This window comes from Dermacentor andersoni, chromosome 2 (assembly GCF_023375885.2).
Source record: "Dermacentor andersoni chromosome 2, qqDerAnde1_hic_scaffold, whole genome shotgun sequence".
Taxonomy (NCBI): Eukaryota; Metazoa; Arthropoda; class Arachnida; order Ixodida; family Ixodidae; genus Dermacentor; species Dermacentor andersoni.
In genome coordinates, this window is record NC_092815.1 from 6,776,557 (window position 1) to 6,795,967 (window position 19,411).

The 19,411-nt window shown below is 43.4% G+C and overlaps 2 protein-coding genes and 1 long non-coding RNA gene across 6 annotated transcripts in view; 2 read left to right on the forward strand and 1 right to left on the reverse strand.

The window, feature by feature from the left end:
• Positions 1 to 9,508, reverse strand: part of LOC126543053 (uncharacterized) — a 44,933-nt gene extending 35,425 nt beyond the window's left edge. The window contains exons 1-4 of one of the 4 annotated variants that reach the window (XM_055077568.2): positions 9,317 to 9,507; positions 9,193 to 9,252; positions 8,893 to 9,039; positions 5,694 to 5,795 (exon numbers count right to left, since the gene is read on the reverse strand). In XM_055077568.2, the coding sequence (XP_054933543.1) occupies positions 5,694 to 5,795; positions 8,893 to 9,039; positions 9,193 to 9,252; positions 9,317 to 9,422 (415 nt within the window). In that variant the 5' untranslated portion in view covers positions 9,423 to 9,507. Of the gene's footprint in view, positions 1 to 5,693; positions 5,796 to 8,892; positions 9,040 to 9,192; positions 9,253 to 9,316 lie in introns of all 4 variants that reach the window. The other 3 variants (XM_055077569.2, XM_055077566.2, XM_055077570.2) reach the window with 3 other exon arrangements.
• A 134-nt stretch (positions 9,509 to 9,642) lies between these two features.
• LOC129387894 (uncharacterized) lies at positions 9,643 to 12,408 on the forward strand. The gene is made up of 2 exons (XR_008615044.1): positions 9,643 to 9,934; positions 10,979 to 12,408. It is a non-coding gene; the product is annotated as an uncharacterized lncRNA (long non-coding RNA).
• A 4,351-nt stretch (positions 12,409 to 16,759) lies between these two features.
• Positions 16,760 to 19,411, forward strand: part of LOC126543047 (transmembrane protein 164) — a 37,545-nt gene continuing 34,893 nt past the window's right edge. Inside the window, exons 1-2 of the mRNA XM_072286106.1 lie at positions 16,760 to 16,765; positions 16,933 to 17,119. Of these exons, the coding sequence (XP_072142207.1) occupies positions 16,760 to 16,765; positions 16,933 to 17,119 (193 nt within the window). The remainder of the gene's footprint in view (positions 16,766 to 16,932; positions 17,120 to 19,411) is intronic.

Consider the following 19,411-nt stretch of genomic DNA (forward strand, 5'->3'; position numbering starts at 1 on the left):
CCCATGGCCACATGCGATTGGCCATTCGGACTCTGCAATGCGCTCGCAACTTTCGAGCGCATGATGGATAACATACTTCGTGGTCTCAGATGGAACATCTGTCTGTGCTACCTTGATGACATCATCGTGTTTTCTTCAAATTTCTCGATGCACCTCTCTCGTCTCCACCAGTTGTTGACATGTCTTGAGAACGCTGGTCTTCAGTTGAATATCAAAAAGTGCCGCTTTGGAACACGCAACTTGACAATCTTGGGCCATATTGTTTCCAAGGATGGCGTCCTCCCTAATCCTGTGAAACTTTGAGTTATCGCCGAATTCCCTAAACCGACGTCACTGAAGAACCTCCAGAGCTTTATTGGCCTTTGTTCTTATCTTCGTCGATTTGTGCGCAATTTCGCTACTATTATCGCTCCTTTGACGCGCCTTCTCACCGTTGGCAGTGACATGTCTAAATGGCCTCCTGAATGTGACAACACATTCCAGACACTACGCCAGCTGCTCACATCTCCTCCGATACTCCGGAACTACGATCCACGGGCGCCCACGGAGGTACACACGGATGCAAGCGGCGTGAGCCTTGGTGCGGTGCTCGCGCAACGCAAGCCTGGCTATAAAAAGTATGTTATCGCCTACGCGAGCCGAACCCTCACAAAAGCCGAGACCAACTATTCAACCACTGAAAAAAAGTGCCTGGCTATAGTCTGGGCTTTTGGGAAGTAACGACCCTACCTTTATGGACGACCCTTTTACGTGGTCACGAACCACCATGCTCTTTGCTGGTTGTCGACTTTGAAAGACCCCCTCGAGCAGCCTTGGTTGCTGCGCCCTGCGGCTACAAGAGTATGATATCCAAGTGGTGCACAGGTCTGGCCACAAGCACTCCGACGCGGACGGAGCATTATGTCCGGATGGGCACTATGTCTTGTGGTGGACGCCACAAGCACTCCGATGCGACGAAGCACTACGTCTGGAAACCGATGGATAATCGGCGTTGACCATCTCACCCGATATGCTGAGACAGCCACCCTTCCTGCTACTACAGCATGCGAGGTTGCTTTCTTCATCCTGCGCAATTTCGTGCTTCGACATGGCGCTCCTCGTAAACTCCCCAGTGACAGAGGGCGCGTCTTTCTTTGCCAAGTGGTTGAAGCTCTGCTTGCTGAGTGTCACATCATCCACCGCGCATCTACTGCTTACCATCCTCAGAAAAACGGATTAATTGAGTGCTTCAATCGCACCCCTGGCGACATGCTCACTACATACATCGCGTCGGACCACTCTAACTGGAACATGGTTCTCCCCTTTGTAACCTATGTGTACAATACCGCGACTCAAGCTACCACAGGTTTTTCACCGTTCTCTTTGATGTATGAACAAGAACCCTTCTGCATGCTCGATACAGTATTGCCATACCAACCCGACGCCTCTGAATTTAGACCCACATCAGAAGTAGCCAAGTACGCTGAAGAATGCTGCCAGCTTGCCCGCACCTTCACGACGGAGGGTCAAGCTCACCCGCGGGATTGACATGACTACGGCCTGAGCACTACCACTTTCCGCGTCAGCTCCCTCGTTTGGTTATGGAATCTGCCTCACATTCCTGGTCTTTCATACAAGCTGCTGGCTCAATACCATGGACCTTATCGGCTCACTGCCTGTACATCTGCTGTAAACTATGTGGTCGAACCTCTGACTCCATCTGACGACCTGCGGCGCCGTGGTCGTGAGACAGTGCACGTCAGCCGGCTTGAACCCTATTATGATCCCCTTATCGTTTCGTCACTGTAAGTCGCCAGGATGGCTACTATTCTCTCGTGGGGCCATTGTAATGACAAAGATTGCACAAACATTACTGCGGCCGCATGGCTCCTGAAGTGAGGATGATTAAGACCAAGGGGCCGGTGTCACTGCTTTGGCTCGCACTGTCGTTTGGCTGGGACTGCTCGGCTGCTCTCTCCGCTGGATCCGCTTCATTTCATTTTTATTACGGGGTATTACATAAGGGATGGGTTGCACAGAAATAAGCAGAAACCATGCGTTAATCTATGGTGAAAGGTGATTGGTGACGCTTTCTATGAAGGTGGATGGACAAGGGATGGCAGCGATGTCGCCCGGAAGGCCATTCCAGTCAGCAGCTGTACGAGGGAAAAACGATGTAGAAAAGGTAACGGTGCATGCACGTGGGCGCGCGACTTGAAGAAGATGACCAGTGCAATTAGATATGCGTGTTGGGGGAACAATATATGGCAGGATACCCATCAAGCTATGAAAAAGTTTATAGAATAAAGAAAGACTGGCGATACGGCGGCGACATGAGAGAAGGGGTAAATTAGATTCTGCTTTTAATGATGACACGCTCACATCATAAGAATACAAACAATGAATAAATCTAGTAGCATGGTTTTGAAGTGACTCAAGGACGTCTTGAATATAAGCTTGTCACGGGTTACAAATTGGGAAAGCATATTCCAATTCTGTTCTCACGAGAGTTTTATAAGTTAATAATTTTACATTTTTAGGTGTGTTATGTAGATGATGTCGCAATAATCCAAGTGTTTTATTTACAGATGATATGACGTTAATGACGTGTAAAGCCTAAGAAAGGTCATGGCTGAAAGTGACTCCCAGATACTTGAATGATTGAACTGCTTCGACAGTAACGCTGCTAATCGCATAAGAAAAAACAAGTGGAAAGCGGCGGTGCTTGAAAGATAAGGCTTTGCATTTGTGAGGGTTAAGTTCCATTGGCCAATCGTCGCACCATTGCTTTACATGGTTAAGATCACTTTGAAGGGTTAATTGATCAGAGGCGTTGGCAAGAGTGTGATAAACAACACAGTGGTCAGCAAACATTCGGATATTACAAGATACACGAGTTGGTAGGTCGTTAATGTATATAAGAAATCAGGCCAAGGACAGAATTTTGCGGAACGCCTGATGTTACTAGAAGGGAAGCAGAGGTAGCATTGTTAACAAAAACAGCCCGAGAGCGGTTATTTAGAAATTCACGGGTCCAGTTTATGATGTCGGGGTGAAGATTTAACAGTGAAAGTTTGAGTAGAAGGCGCTTATGGGGTACTTTATCAAATGCTTTCGTGAAGTCCAGGAAAATGGCGTCAGTCTGAAAATTGCAATCTAAGTTAGCATGTAAGTCGTGCACAAACATGGCCAGTTGAGTTTCGTACGAAAAACCTCTGCGAAATCCATGCTGCGCAGGATCGAAGAAATTATTCGAATCGGAGAAGTAAATGATACATGTGTAAATGACATGCTCCATGATTTTGCACGGGATACTGGTTAAAGAAATGAGTCGGTAGTTTAGCGGCAATTCTATGGTACCTGATTTGAAGACTGGAATGACCTTTCTATATTTCCAATTGGCAGGAAGCTGGCCCGTGGAAAGTGACTGTGAGTACAGTAAACACAATAATGATGCACATATGTTTTGAGTTCCTTAGAAATTTTGAATTAATGTTATTGATCCCGACTGATGAAGATAGTTTAAGTTCGTCAATTATGGCAGAAATTCCAGATGCAAGAAGGAAAATTGGCGGCATAACATTTCCGAAGACACTGGATTGTACAGGGGGTGGCATGTCGGTTTCTTTGCTAAATACAGATGAAAAGGCGGTGTTAAACATATTAGCACATTTGAAGTCGGTGGCCGCTTCACTTGATTCTTTTGTAAGAGCGACAGTGCATGCGTGGTTTGGGTTTATAACCTGCCAGAATTTTCTTGGGCTGGTAGTCAGCATTTTCGGCAAGTCAGCGTGGAAAAAAGAATGCTTAGCGTTGCGAATTGCTGTTAGGTATTCAGCTGTATAATATTTCAGCCATGTGTTTTCATTATCCCGCAGCTTGGCAGAGCAAAACAGACATTTTTTCTTGTTTTCTAGTCTTAAGTGTTTTAATAAACCATGGTTTTTGAGAGCAGGCATGAAAACTGAATTTTGGGATGAATTTTTCGACTAATATATCTCTTTTATCCTTAAATAACGTCCAGTTTTCATGCACCGAGCGACAATGAAAATTTTCTTGGAATATTGGAAGAAAATTATTTAGTTTGTTATTTATAGCAGTGTAATTTTCCTTATCGTAGAGTCGTATGGTCTTTTTGGTGCTTGGTCGTTTTAGTGGAGTAAATATAAAGTCGGCTTGAACTACTTTGTGGTCACTTATTTCTGGTAAGCATGAAATGGATTTTATGGTGTCAGAGATACTGGATAGTATTAAGTATAAAATGCTTTCACAATCTTGGGTTACGCGGGCAGGTTTGGATATGATTTGAGTAAGGTTAAAATTAAGGCAAACATTCACAAACTCGATTGCCTCGCTGTGGCATCTTCCGTCAACAGTTAGCTTAGGCCAATCAATGTTTGGAAAATTAAAGTCACCAAACAAGATAATATGTGTATTAGGGTGCTTTGGTGAAAGTTCACTTAGTACGGAATTAAGTTTGCCAGGGAAATCAGGGTTTCTTTGCGGGGGTCTGTAGCACACACAAAGTAAAACAGATTGTGGTGTAGCTTGACATTTTATCATAGTATCTCGAGATCGGATGAAAGATTAACTAAAGTGGATGGTAGTTCCTGGCTAACTGCAATGAGCACTCCTCCTCCCTTTCTGCTATCGCGGTCCTTGCGGAATACTTGAAAATTCGGCAAGTGAGCCAGGATCTCGTGATCAGTGACGTCACTATTAAGCCATGTTTCTGTTAATACGAGTAAGTTGCTGCCGGAGGATGAAACAAGATTAGAGACGAGTTCACGTTTTGAAATAAAGCTGCGAATGTTGGTAAAAATTACGGAAAGATATAGGGTAGTTTGCGTTGCTGATTGGGGTGCGTTTGAGGATAATTGACATCGCGGTGATTGCTACATTTGTTCCTTTACTGTCTGGGAGGATTCATCAAATATGTAACGTTTGAACCAATGATCAATGTTTTGAAGTTCAACTTAAATGCTGTAGATTTTGTTTTGACGAAGGTTAATAGATGCTTTAGGGCATGCCGGACTGAGAGTGAGAAATCTTCACCAACGCTGTAATTTGTGTCTGAATTGTGCCTTCTGATAAAATCGACTGTTTTTTTTAAATGAGTTAAATTTTATGATCAAAGGCCGAACGCGATCAGGCGAATGGCGTCCATTGGAAGAAAATTATTCAGTTTGTTATTTATAGCAGTGTAATTTTCCTTATCGTAGAGTCGTATGGTCTTTTTGGTGCTTTGTCGTTTTAGTGGAGTAAATATAAAGTCAGGGAAATATAAAGTCATTGTTCTATATGTGAAAGATCGGTTGTTAGTTGAAGGTTTTCACTGATGTGACGAATGACTATTGCTTCAGAATCAGTGAAGGATTCTTTGGGACTGGGATCATGAATGCCATAAAATAACAGATTGTTTCAGCGCGAGTGGTTTTCGCTGTTGTCTACACGAGATTCAAGATCATGATACTGGCGGGTTATTTCAGCGCTGAAAGTTTTTAGGTCATCTATTTCAGTGCACATGCTTGAGCCGACTGTAATGTGCTTCAAGGTCAGTCAAACGCTTGCATATGTCAGTCAATGTTATGTCCGTAGATAGCAGATGATCTTTAACAGTCTGAAGTTCGAAGATTAGTTTGGTTCGGCCTGAGACCTAACTCGCTAACCGTCAATAAAGCTCATGCAACATCTTCATTTCAGACACAACTTACCAGGTATTAATACGACTTGCAATCCTGCCCATTTGACGGCCAAGTCCACCAAACACTCTGAGCCTGATGTCCTCGCCTTCAGCAGGTCATGAAGACGCAATTCTGAGAAAACACATACACTTGAACTGAAATTTCTTTAGATGACATAAGTTTGGTTGTTTAACCAAATCATCTTTACAAAAGAGATTTGCTGCTATCATAAAAGTAACATTAGAATTCACATGTTCTAGAGACTCAACTTTCCATATTTAGAAACCGAATGGAGTCAATTATGTATAAAATGCAAGAAAAAGGCTTTATGTTTAATAGGCCACTTTTGAACTATTCTACAGCATGATAAATGCTTTCGAATTACCGATTGCACTTTCATGCTCCTCCAAAACAAAGAAAGGTGCAATTCCATGAGAATGCACATGGCAAAAGCACAAATATTTTGCAGCCTTAAAGGATCACTACATTTCAAGTTGTGAGTAAGTCAGCTTTATTTTGGGAAATTCTTTTAAAACCCAGATAGGAGGCAAGAATGAAAGATGGCTGGTGATGCCAGCTAGAAATTTGCACATCAGCTGTCCACGCAGTCACAGATTTTTGGCAGCATCTCAGCAGTAGTTAATTGGTTATCAATAAAATGAATTTCGCTGCATTTGAAAGTAGAAAAAAGACCCAACCTCACAACTTCTTAAAGCTTCCTGCATGGCCAATATATCCAAAACACTGTGAAATCTGGGACATCACACTAACTTCATAACCAGTGTGGTTAGGATATGAAGTAGAAATTGGTCCTTTATCTCCTGCTTCATTTGCCAAATGGGGCCTCAAAGGAATAACAGACCATTCTACGTTTACTCTATGACAGTCATTATTAAGTACTTATCAGATGTGTGTGTCATGAAAGGATTGCATCCCGTACAAGTTTTTCTAAAGCATTTCATATAAGCAGGACAGAAAGAGTAAAGTTGGTTTTTGCATCACTTTCACTGAGAGCAATACAGTGACCAGTCAATAGGGTGGTTTTGTTTGTTTTTAAATAGTTTGTAATTGCTGGGTTAGCAAAGCTGTGGACGGTAGATGCTGCATGGCTTTGCCCTTTAGAACAGGCATGGTCTGATACAGTACGCTATCCAATATTTCTAAAAAAGAAGAATAAAATAAAATAGATCAATAAACAAACAAGAAAACAAACACAGGAGAGCAGAAAGGCCTACAATCTCAAGAGAGTTGCATGTCAGGGCTTTGTAAAGTCCACAGATGCTATTATTTTACCTGCGCATTCAACCTCCACCCCTACAACAGCAGCAACACTGGTAGCAACATCTTGTTATGCTTTGCATTTGAAATTATTTTTGTGTGGTGCGAGTGTTCTCGTTAAAGGAAAATCATAAAAGGACTGCACGTCAACGATTATGTTGCTACCAATCGTTTACAACAGAAGTAGAATATTATAGCAAACATTAGCTTTCTGCGCTCTTTGGTTAAACACTGCACCACAGGATGTCACCACCAGCATTGTTGCTGCTGCGCACCTCTCCAGTATTCCAAAACATTAATATGTTTAGGAACTTGCTAGAACTTCCTAATTGTACAAAGGCACTGAGCTAATTGTCTGAGGTGCTCAATCCAGCAATATCGAGTTTTTGTTTAGTTCATAAGCTCCACTGCTTTGCTAGATGTCCACAACATCTGCTATACCAGAGATGGCACTGAATGCTTGCGGTCAATAAAATAGATCTTGCTCATCTGGAATCTCGATAAATGGAAATTGCTTAAACGGAACTGCCTCTTAAAACGGAGCTTATGAGCCATAAACCACATTCTATAAAGTAATTTTCGAAGTAACTTTTCTACCTTTGAAAATGCTAAAACATCGCCATTTGTCTTTTGTCACATCGCTAAAAGAAAAATTTGTTGCTAAATTTAGCAACAAGATCACTAAAATGGAAACACTGACTTTAAAGGAGAAAAGGTACTGGTTGGGCTAGCCGTCGATTCAGATGCCCCGAGAATTAATTGCAATGGTAGAGAACAAAGCAACGTGTTTTGGTGGCCAGAGCATGAGAAACATTTTCATGTCAATAAAAACAAACTATGTACCTTGGTGTTGCATGGTCGTGGAACGTGTACCAATTTCTTGGTCTTTTGTGTCAAGGTTTTAGTAGTGTTCCTGCCAAACTGTAGTAATGTGTGTCACAAATGTAGGCACTAGTTGAGTGATCTGAATTTCTTCAACTGTAAAGCTTGCTTTAAAAGCAGCCCCAGTCAGTTTACCTTGCAACATTCAGCTGCTATTGAGTGCAAATGTTCCTTTAATGAATGTAACATTTTAAATGTGTCTAACTTTTAAATTCCGAGGCATGTAGACATGAGCAACGTTTGAAAATTGAAAGGCAGGAAGCAATGCAACCAAAATACATATCTGAAGTGACCAGACATCAGCACTGCTAGTGCCAGCAAGGAAAAAGCCAGCTTTATTGTCTTGGGGCGTTGCCCCCAGACCACAGGGTAAGGAGAAGGGAACACGGGGAGGGGATGGCCGCCAGATATAGTCTGTGACAGCTGCCGCGTGCGCGCTGACGTCAGAACAACACCGAGATACGACGTCTTGAGCAACGGACATTTTCCATGACAGAGCACTGCACTTCTTTAAGGCATATAAGGGAAGTGAACTAGATGTTTCTACACATGCATGCCACTGGCAAGTCAGCTAGCCAACTATGTAACCCCCGACTCTGTCATGAGCTACGGAAGTGGATGAAAGCTTGCTAAGCCAAATACCAAGGTGCCACTTGTTTTAAAGCCTGCAATCAAAAAGTGTGATGCAACGTGATAGCTCCTGCCAATTGGCGAAACATGTCTACACATGCAAGAGTTAAATTGGAGGCATCACTGACATTCATTTCGATCAACTATACACAGTGCCTTCGCTTGTAAGATTAGAAATTGAACGGCTCTGGCATAATACTTTTCGTACTTAAAATATTATTCTGGGCAGACATGCCACTGTCATGTATATTTTTGTGGACACACATTAAACTTGCTGAAATATTCGGAAACTTTATTTCGCTGCCTGTAGTGAAGTGCAGAGACGCGCACGACGCAGTTTCCCTAAGTCATGGGCTCCTGACACGCGTTTCGCAATAGCGCTCGCACCGTCGTTCTGACATACGGGCGCACTGAAAAAAGCATTCGGAGGCAGACTTGCCCAAGGTGTGCAGTTCCAGCCGTTTCTGTTTCTCGTCGCAGATGGCGGCGAGGGCAGCCAACTGTTCCGTATCCCGTTTCTTCTTTTCCATCATCAGCTGGTAACGCCGCATTAATTCTACGATGTCTTCAAATCCATCTTCAATGGCTGAGCAACAGAGAGCAAACCAGCAAAGACGCTCCAGTAGGGGTAAAATTATACAATTGAATTTCTCGAAAGCAAGCGCATTCATTAGGAACTTTTCAAACACGTTACCACATCACGAAAGCGGCTGAATTCGTAACGAATGCAGTGACATACCCTTTGAGTATCTCCGCCTCTCACGTTTGCTGGTCTCCAAATTGTCGTGAAGCTCAAGCACTGGAAAAAAACAAGCACGGCGTTGTACCGCTGTTGTTCACTTACGAAAAATAGTTAAAATTACCTATTGACTGGCGTTTATGCAGCGCAGCTTTGAAATTCTGCGCTATTTGTCTTGTATTGCTTCTGGCCTGCTCAACCTTGTTGCAAAAAGCTTCCATGACGTGCATTTTCAACCCAGAACGCTGACAACACCGAAAACACTTTTCAGTTTCGGCGGGCTGTTATTGCATGGTGAACTGCTGGCGTACTGCAATGGGGCAGTGTGTCATCCATACGGCTAAACATAGGAGAACCGGGGACACTTCTGCGATGACGCCACAAGTAAGCGCTGCGATCGACCGGCGTGCGTAGCGCGCTAAATTTAAACATGTTGTGCAAAACGTTCTGCATTTATAGATTAAAACGCTCTCAAATCAGGATTTAAATTATAATAATTTGCAAAAAAAAAAACTGTTAGGATATATCAATAATGCCGTCTAAACTTGCACGTTTCCAATCACAGATCATGCAGTGTTCCTGACGCGTTGTGGTTTCTTAGTTGGGATGCTGAGCACGAGGTCGGCGGGATCGAATCCCGCCCACGGCGACCGCATGTCGATGGGGGAGAAATGCGAAAACACTGTGGTGCACGTTAAAAAACCCCAGGTGGTCCAAATTTCCGGAGCGACCCATGTTGTCGGTATGTTCTACAGGCCACATATGCGCAGTAGTTCGCGTGAGCGGCTTTCCTTTAGTCGCATATATGCAAGGAGGTGCTGCTGTACGCGATTGCTTGCGGTCGCATACGTCGCTGGGAGCTGCTACTCACTATTAATACTCTGTAGCGCACGCAAAGTATGCAGAGAGCTCGCAAGAGATTTGCTGAAGAGACAGCGGCACGGGAGACGAAGAAATCCTTTAAACTTCTCTATTCTCCGTGCACCGGGCAGGAGTGTTCTCCGACCAGTCCATCTATTGTTTCGCAGTCCTTGTGCAAATGGTTGGAAACCGTACCTTGTGTTAAAGTGAACGAAATCGTTCAGAAACCCGAGTCGTCAGAATATGACACACTTTCAGAAGACTCCACATTCTGTGACCGCGATTAGTCCGGGCGATTGAGATTCGGTGCGGATGGCTTTCCACTTCGTGAGTCAGGCAGCAATGTATGCATATTTAATTTCTATAGTAACACATGATAAAATTGAAAACTTTTATATTAGCTGGTGAGATTGTAAATGTGGCATTTAATACAAGTAATACTTTGGGATCTCCTGAACATGACTACTGCATGGCTTGTAAATGCCTAAACATACAGCACAGCTGTATAATTGAGACTTTACCCCGCCGTCAAGGTTTCTAATTACTAAAGAAATCCTAAAATTAGCAGCTTTGAGACCTAGGCTAATTTGGAGCAATATTTTAAAGTATGCGCACTGTATTGCAATGTCAGCTGATTGTAAGTTTACACTATTCACATTAAACAACTATTCTCATAGAATAGTGTTTGCAGTCTTTTGCTTCGTAAATTGGTAACTCGTTCCATGGAAGAAATATTTTTATTTTTGTTTTGGCGTGGCTGTTGCAGGCAGGTAATTTTTGAGCTCACAGTCAGGTTTGTTAATTTATTATGTATCTTTCCTAGTACAAAATGGGAGGTGTTTTGCCATATTATGGTGGTTTAACATTGAGATTTTATTACTGATCACAGTTTTCGAACTTGTTCAAGCATGTGTTCTTTCTTCAGATGCGTTATGCCACTGTTGAATTCACCAAAGCTGAAGAAGTGGAAGTTGTTCCTACAAGTTGGATCTCCGACAACAAGTGTTGGTGGCCAGCTCACGCAAAGCCCGAAAAGCTTACATCAATGGTGAAAAAAATCGCACCAGGTGGAGTCAACGTGGAAACAGTTTGACATTTCTGTAAAAGGGTTATTGGTGGGAGCCATGTTTTGGTATGGTGATTTTTTAGAACAAAATGAGAGTAAAAACTTGACCATTGCATTGTCATTTCTTGTTTAGCCACATACGATCATGCACGTAAAAAGCTGAATAAAAGTCAGTTCACATCGGACCTGAGCAGTGACCCTGACATGGTTCAAAAAAGACGTTGCCGAGCACCATTTGTATACACAGACTCGGATTAAAGTGACTCGCAACCTTCTCCAAGCTCTGTGAAGCAGCTGCGAATCCCAGAGGTTCCCGATAATAATATTCCGCAGAGTGAGGTAAATGTGGTCACTACAGCTTTGTAACGCAAAAAATATAGCTGCTGTAAATAAAATATAATGATTACTTTATTCGTACGATGGTGCCCCTTTAAAGCTTTCTCGTAGTTTATGATTGCTTGCTCTGTCCAACATCTGTGAATATGTCCCATGTTTTGTCCTTCTGTGCAAGAGAGCTCCGTGGGGACAACAGTGCCATTCCGGTTCTATGAGCCTGAGTTCATTTGCTGTTTCCAAGGTATTGCTAGAATTTGAAAAAAGGCACGGTCCAAATAATTTAGGTCTCAGCTGTGTGATATTTTAGGTGTGAGGATTGCCAGTACCTTTATGTTCCTTAGTCATTACTGAATGTAGTGAAATGTGATAGCGTACTGATTGCCAACTTTTTTTCTGGGATTCGACGAGCCTCACCTCACGATTCATTCACGCTAATGAAACAGTCAATGCCTGTGCTCTCTTCATGTCTCGTATTCCATGTGGCATTCTGTGCTTTTTTTTTTCACGTTCCCTGATGTTAAGGTGAAGAATAAGTGTATTGCAGTGAAAGAAGTGTACCATGCTTTTGAAGTACACTGAGGGCTACACCTGGTCCTGCCTACCTTGATGTTTCTAAATATGTATTATCGCGATAGTGGTGCTTAGTATACGTTCTTATATTATGTGATCTCATTTCACTCTTGTAGCACTTGGGGGCTGGAAATTTTAATGTACTGCTGTAAAAGCTGTCACCTGCAGCCTTTGTCTTAGTTTGTGGTAATAAGTTGTTGACATTTATTATAATGCAGGACTGTTACATGCATTAATTCTCTCTCTGAATCTTATATAGGTTTGCAGTATCTTGTCTTGTGACCAGTTCTGTGTTTGAATACTTGTAACACTTGCATTACTAGCGACTCTGTATTAAATCGAGCTTTTGAAATAGAAATGAATAAAAATATCTGTGAGAGTGATTGTCTCTCCATTTTATGTAAACTTAGCTTGCTTTGGAGTCTGCGTTCCATGGGTGCAAGTTGTATTTTCATTAGTACATGCCAGTACTGCATCATCTTTGCAGCACAGATTCTACAGAAGGCCAATGTTTACGCTAACTGTGCTATTTAGCCCATTTAAATAAAAATGAACATCCTGCAGACATCCCTTAATGGTCCACGGTTCGTCGTACAAATGTCTGACGGACGTTTAGCAATGAAAACATAAACAAATGCTTGCGTCCGTGGAACATCCGTATATCCGTTCTAGACATCCGCGGGACACCCCTCGGACTGCCAATTAGTATGCGCCTGGTAGTCCTGTGGATGTCCGCCGTACGCCCTTAGGCGATCTGCGGACGTCCTATGGATGACCAAAATATCCAGAATCGGTATTCTAGTGGATGTCCAGAGGAGTTCACATGCCCATTGGGACCTGGTCGCTGTGACGTCATGGATTCTGACGGCATCTTCTACCGCCTAATTATATAGCGGTACAGATTGACTATATTGTGTTCTAAAGAACACCAAATATTAAACATGGCAAGTTTCGGGAACCTTTACTCAGCCAACGCGGCTGGGGCGTCGAGGTTTCGGCGCGAAATTCAAATGCTGATATTTCGACCTTGATTTCCTCATCTAATAATCGAACTATTATTTTGAAATAACTGCCTGCAGTGTTCTCAAAGAATGCTTTATTAGTCTAAACTGATTTGTTGTTTCGCTTTAGTGTCCCTTTAAACTCCGTCCATCACCTCGCACGTCGCCAACTGTTGTTGTTCAGTCGGAATTCAATGCAGCACTATAGGTCGTTTTCAGCTGTGAAGGATTCTGAGCGATGATACAGCCTCTCGATCGCACTTATCGTTATTGTTAGGATACGTTGCCTAGGTGCTCGCGAAAAGACAGACCGACTCTGACCGCGGAGCTCTCGTCAAATTGGAGTACGTTATAACACAAGCAGACGACGCTTGCTGTGTGCCGGAAGTGCTTAAGTGTACTAAAAAATTGTTCTTGTGCCTTCCTTTTATGTTACTTTCTTTTTATAAAAACAAATTAACTACATTCCAACTATTACGAAGATCATTTGTTTACCATAAAGTTGGAAAAATTATCGGTCACGCGCCCTGGTCAGCCAATCGGATAGCTCGCCCCACTGACGTCATATGGGTGATTTCCGTCATATGGGTAGGGGCGGCTTAAAATTCCGCCGAGCAGCGTGCTGCGATCGGCAGCGATGTGCATTTTTAAAACCTTATAATAAATTACGCGCTTTACGCGGAGCACTTAGATGTGTCAATTAACGATCAGAAGGACCTACTCTAACGACCCAGTATGTTTGTAGAAAATCGTCAAAATCGTTTCAGGGTCCCTTTAATGTCATCCGCCCACCCCTAACTTTCTGCCGCCCCCTGCTATGCCACAAACAATACTAGATCAGACGCACAACGTAAAGCATCTCATCATGTGGCAGAAATATTATCTGGAGTATAGAGTTCGCCTCAAAGCTTTTTTTACAACAGTATGCCCCATTCATACGGCTTTAAGAAAAAAACCAACCTCTTCGTAAACGTTGCCTTCAGCATTATCGATGTTGTTATGAGCATTTCTCAAAAATTTCAGCACCACTGGGGCGCGCTACTGGCCCAAAATTACACGCCTCCATAGAATGCTGCGGCCCGCCCGTGGGCACCCAGAAAAAAAAACGTGCCGTGCGCAGCCGGCGGGGGAGGAGAATCGTAGTGTTCCTGTATATGCTCCCGCAGGGAGCATATACAGGAACACTAGAGAATCGAGGAGGAAAGCGCCGCGAGGAGGAGAGTGTCGCTACTTTCAAATTATCAAAGGGGTTTAATTCGAGCTCCCGCCGGCCACGCTACGCATCGACATTCTTGCAACAGCTCAAATGACGATCGCAACAGGGAGAGCGGACGACGAGAGAGACATCCGTCCACTCGCAAACGATTCAAATGATGAGCAAGCAATGCGCCTGGCAGCCTAGGCATAGAATAAAGAACGCCTAGGCGCAACATGGCGCAACAGAGAGATCAACAAGTTGCGTACGTTTCTTCAATATTCGTCATATCCGCATCGCTACCGCTTTGCCGCCAGGTGCACGCGTCGTGCACCTGGCGGCAAACTGAAAGCTGTACTCAAATATTATCGCGTAAAATCTAATTTTATTTCTGCAGTATGTTATATAATGTACAACACGCTACATAAACTTTGTATGACTTTAAGATGGAAGCACGGCTTACTATAGTTTATCTAGGGTATGCATTCTTGTGCGATTCTGTTCCCGATTTAACGCCAGCTAGAATAATTATTTATTTTTGCAACAGCAATAACAACCGTGCATGTACTTATATAAATATACTCAAGTATTTATGGAAATAAAAATGTTGTATTGTGAGAAAGTGTTGCGCCCTTGAGCGGAATGCTGCAAGTGTCGTCTGCTACGACACGTGCTCGCTGCAAACGCGATACTTTTCTCGCAGACGACAGGCACTTTCGAACTCTCTCGCTCCTTCGAAAGGCTGCGTCGGCTGTCACGATTGCTGGACGTCTTCAAGTACTTTTAAGCACATCTGGTGGACTGCTAGCAGGGATGCTTGAGGCCTCCTACGAGTACGCTTCATTATATACTATATTGACGTACCGGTTCCGAAGCGTTATGGCGTGGCTTTGCACTTACCCATTTTGCGACACTGCAGCCAGGAAGCAGCAACCTTTCCTACCACAAGTAAGTTTGTGTTCTCAAAGTCCTAAAACACGCATTTCGATGAGCACACAAACGATCGAGCAATGCATAATGAAGCCCTCAATAAAATTTGTTTGTAAAGCCACTAGAAGTACAACTATATATGCATTGTATCAGCAGTGCCTTCTTTTTCCTATTCTGAAGTTTCATAAAGCACGTAACGCTACAGCGCCAACCTAACACAATTAGTAAACCAAGGTCAAAACACATTCTTTCAACGTTTACGATGCAGTCACCTTCTCGTCAGGGCTTCGACACCACACGGCGACACAAACGTCGTCCTAGCCTCTGGCCCAGCGCGCTATCGACACTTCGAGCAACATAACAAACGCAGAGAACTTTGCGTTGCACTGTCCCACTGCAGGTTATAGCAATTGCGCTGGGAGCGAAACCGAAACTGCCAAAAAATACTTGTGGACTAGTTCGCCAGCCAACAGAATGTCAATCCGAAGCCTGTACTTTTCTATCATTCTTATCATATTCTTATGATGGTTGAACACGGTTGAACCAGTCCAGTAACGTTGGGTTGAACGATCGCAGCGCCAGATTTCTCTCTAGGTATACTAATATAAAACTCTATAATGCCTACCACAGAGTTTCAAACTCTATGCTCTGTTGAAGTAGGTAAAGGCAAGGCGCAGAAGACCAGGACTTGCCCGTCTTGTCGTTTGTGTTCTTCTTCCTAAGTCCTGGTCTTCTGCGCCTTGCCTTTACCTACTTCAAGCATGAACCAACTAGCCCAAGCAAGAGTTTTACTTGAATCTATGCTCTATGGTGCCTAATGTGCCCATAGAATAAAGAGTGTTCTGTCACGGCCGCTCAATGGGAACGCACTTGTGCGTTTCATTGAGCGGCCGTGGTTCTGTGCTATGCCTTCGTCCTGTGAACATAAAATAGGCTGCTGATGATGATGATAAATTCAAAAGACATAAATTAAATTAAATTAAATTATGGGGTTTTACGTGCCAAAACCACTTTCTGATTATGAGGCACGCCGTAGTGGAGGACTCCGGAAATTTAGACCACCTGGGGTTCTTTAACGCGCACCTAAATCTAAACACGCGGGTGTTTTCGCATTTCGCCCCCATCGAAATGCGGCCGCCGTGGCCGGGATTCGATCCCGCGACCTCGCGCCCAGCAGCCCAACACCATAACCACTGAGCAACCACGGCGGGTCAAAAGACATAAGTTTTTCCATCTAAATTTTAAAAAATTTCCTACATTCATTTTTTTCTTTTCCTTCTAAAGAAACTTCAGGAGAGGAGATGGAAAAACAAAAGACATAAGTTTTTCCATCTCCTCTCCTGAAGTTTCTTTAGAAGGAAAATAAAAAAAATGAATGTAGGAAATTTTTTAAAATTTATGTTACTGAATATCAACAATCAGGAATCAGCTTTGTGGGTGGCAGTAGCGGGCGTCGAAAAGAGCCGTAAGTGCCGAAAGCATGAAGCGTTGCAGCCTCCGAGATTGACGTGAGGAAATGACCATAGAGTTTCTCACTACATTACCTAGAGGGAAATCTGGCGCTGGAAATGGCATAACGCATGGCTATGGCATGGCTTTTTTTCCTCCATGGATGTTGGAGTTGCACCGGTGGTCGTAGTTACCGTGGTTTTCGCATTTCTTGGGTCGTGGCAAGTTTGGAGGACTTCACGGGGCTTTCACTCGAGGTGGTGAAACAAGTGTCGAATTTGTGTAATCATGAGCGGCATGGCGAACGGTCAAACTGAGCCGTGCACTTTAAGCACTGCTGCATCCTCGTCGTTGTTCGCCGTTTCCGGGTGGGCATACGCGGGTGTCAACCACAGCTTGGCAGGCAACGGCGGGCCCGAGTGCGCCCAATTCGTATCCACCCGGAGGCGCCTCTGGGAAACGCTGCTGGCTGTGCTCTGGGCTACGGCACTAGCGCTGTGGAGCTGGCGGCGTCTGCAGGTGGGTCCGTTTGTTGGCAAATGAACTGTTGGCCCATCGACCAAGCCAGGATCAGCGCACCTATGATGGATCAAAGTCGATAATACGATTCCATTCCGAGTGCGTTCATTTTCGCGCATTGGCGCGGCCGACTGCGTTGTCACCTCAGTCGGCCAGTCGAGAACTGTGTATGAGAATTATTATTCCTCATATAAACTACTTCCTCCTCGATAGCAGTGATCACGCGCTGAAAGTATGGACCAGCGGTAGCGCCAAAGACAGGTGTCCATGACTGATTTCTGTAGTTTGTTCATTTATGTCACGCATGCTGCACATATAAAAAGCCGTAATGGCCGGGATAAAGAGTTCGGCATCTGCATAGAACGATCGAATGTTTTGTCTCTTTCGTTAGAGAACTACTTCCTACTGCACATTTTCCTCTGCTTGTTCTTTCTTTCCTCATTGGGCTCAAAAGTTAATCGCTTGCGGAGATGGCCGTTACCAGGCTCTGGAACACCGTGCACTGTGCAAAATCATGATCAGCCTATCTTTTTTAATGTTCACGGCAGGACCCACTCCCAACGATCTCTTATTACTGCACCTGTCTTGCATCAGCTGACTCCGTACGATGCCTGCAAATTTAATCGCACCACGTCTGCCTGCCATACTCGACTCCATCTCTTAATCTCAACCTGAATATCAATGCAGCTACACGTGTTTGCTCACACTGGCTGTGTTCCTCTTAAGATTATGCCTATCATTTTCCATTACATTGTTTGTTGCACGGTTCATAGCTTTCTCTCAAGCCTTCTTTGTTATCTTCCTAATCTTATCCCTCCTTATCTTCCCCTTAAATAAGGTTTTGCATTTTTGAGATTATACTTCAAGTTTAATAGAGATCTCTTTTAAGGCACAATAAAATTCAATGTTTCTCGACTTTTTGACTGTTATTTGCCTTAGCTTCCCCATACCTCAATAATAGCCTTGACTGGAGAGAGGAAAATACAGTACATCCACATAAACCTTTCTGTCTCTTTCTTTTTCTTTACATTTACAGTCAACAGTTACAGTATTGGGGTTTATTACCGTTGTAACTTACCATAATATGTACATGCACATTTACGTATGTTGGAGCCTGTCATTGTGCTGCACTCTTTCTGCTTTACAAAACTAAACACCAACATTACCCTTTCAACATTCGCACTGGATATATCAAAAGCCAGTAGATCCTGCCAAGTGTATGAAATGATGAGAAAACTAGGGGCTCAAGGATTTCTCTAATAGTGTGTGCCTGATACAGTCGAACCTGGATATATCGAATCTGAAGGGGATCACAAAAAAGTTCAATATATAGATAATTTGCATCGCTACAATATATAAAATAAAAATTTTGTACGAGAATTTCCAAGGGGATTTTACAGCTGTTCGACGCACACAATAATTTGTTATATGTGGGTTCAATATATCCAGGTTCGACTGTATTCTGCGAACTCCCTTGCAAAGAAGGTACGCATACCGCAGTGGTAGAATGACAGAGAACAACTGCTCATAAGTGTTGAATGTGCATTTTTGCCTTCATCTTTGGTTTCATTATTTATAATAATAAAATAATAATAATGACAATTAGAGCACGGTACTAGTAGAGTGACTTTATTGTGTACCCCAAGTCATGTGAAGTGTTCCGCTGCACGGTTAAGCTCCCCTTTTCTGCAACAGCGTCTCCCAATGACCTCACAGAGCGTCTCCTCGCCCAAGATGTCAAGCGTGCAGTCTGTGCCCTTTGTAAAGTTTGTCAAAGATGCACCATAGCATTGACTTAGCATCAACTGTAGGCATTCGGCAAGAAGAGAGCGAAAGTCATGTAAATATGTAGCCTGAGCTTCTAGTTCTGTACTTGTGGAGAGCAGATCGTTTCTATATTTTTTTGTAGGGACTCAACCTGATCAGCAAGTTCTTTGGGGAGTTCGCTGTCACAACAAATGCCTTGAGCTTTTCACTCATTCCTGCAAGTGTTGTTACTGCGCCATATTGTGGTCACAGCTGAGGGCCCTGATAATCTGGTGGTTTTCGGATGAATCCAAATTGTCTTTTTACCAGGAAGTGTTTTTCGGATCTCGTAGGAGTAATTGAAAACCCGGAACCATACCTAAAAGTTGGTACTATGCGATGAGTGTGCACTCTTCTTTTCAAGGATAACCTGCCAATGCCTGCCATATGTGCTTCAACCAATTTTTATTTGCACATTTCCAAAGTGGCTCGCTGTTTTCCAAGGATAGTGCACTTAAAAAGTACCATATTTACTAATGTAATGCC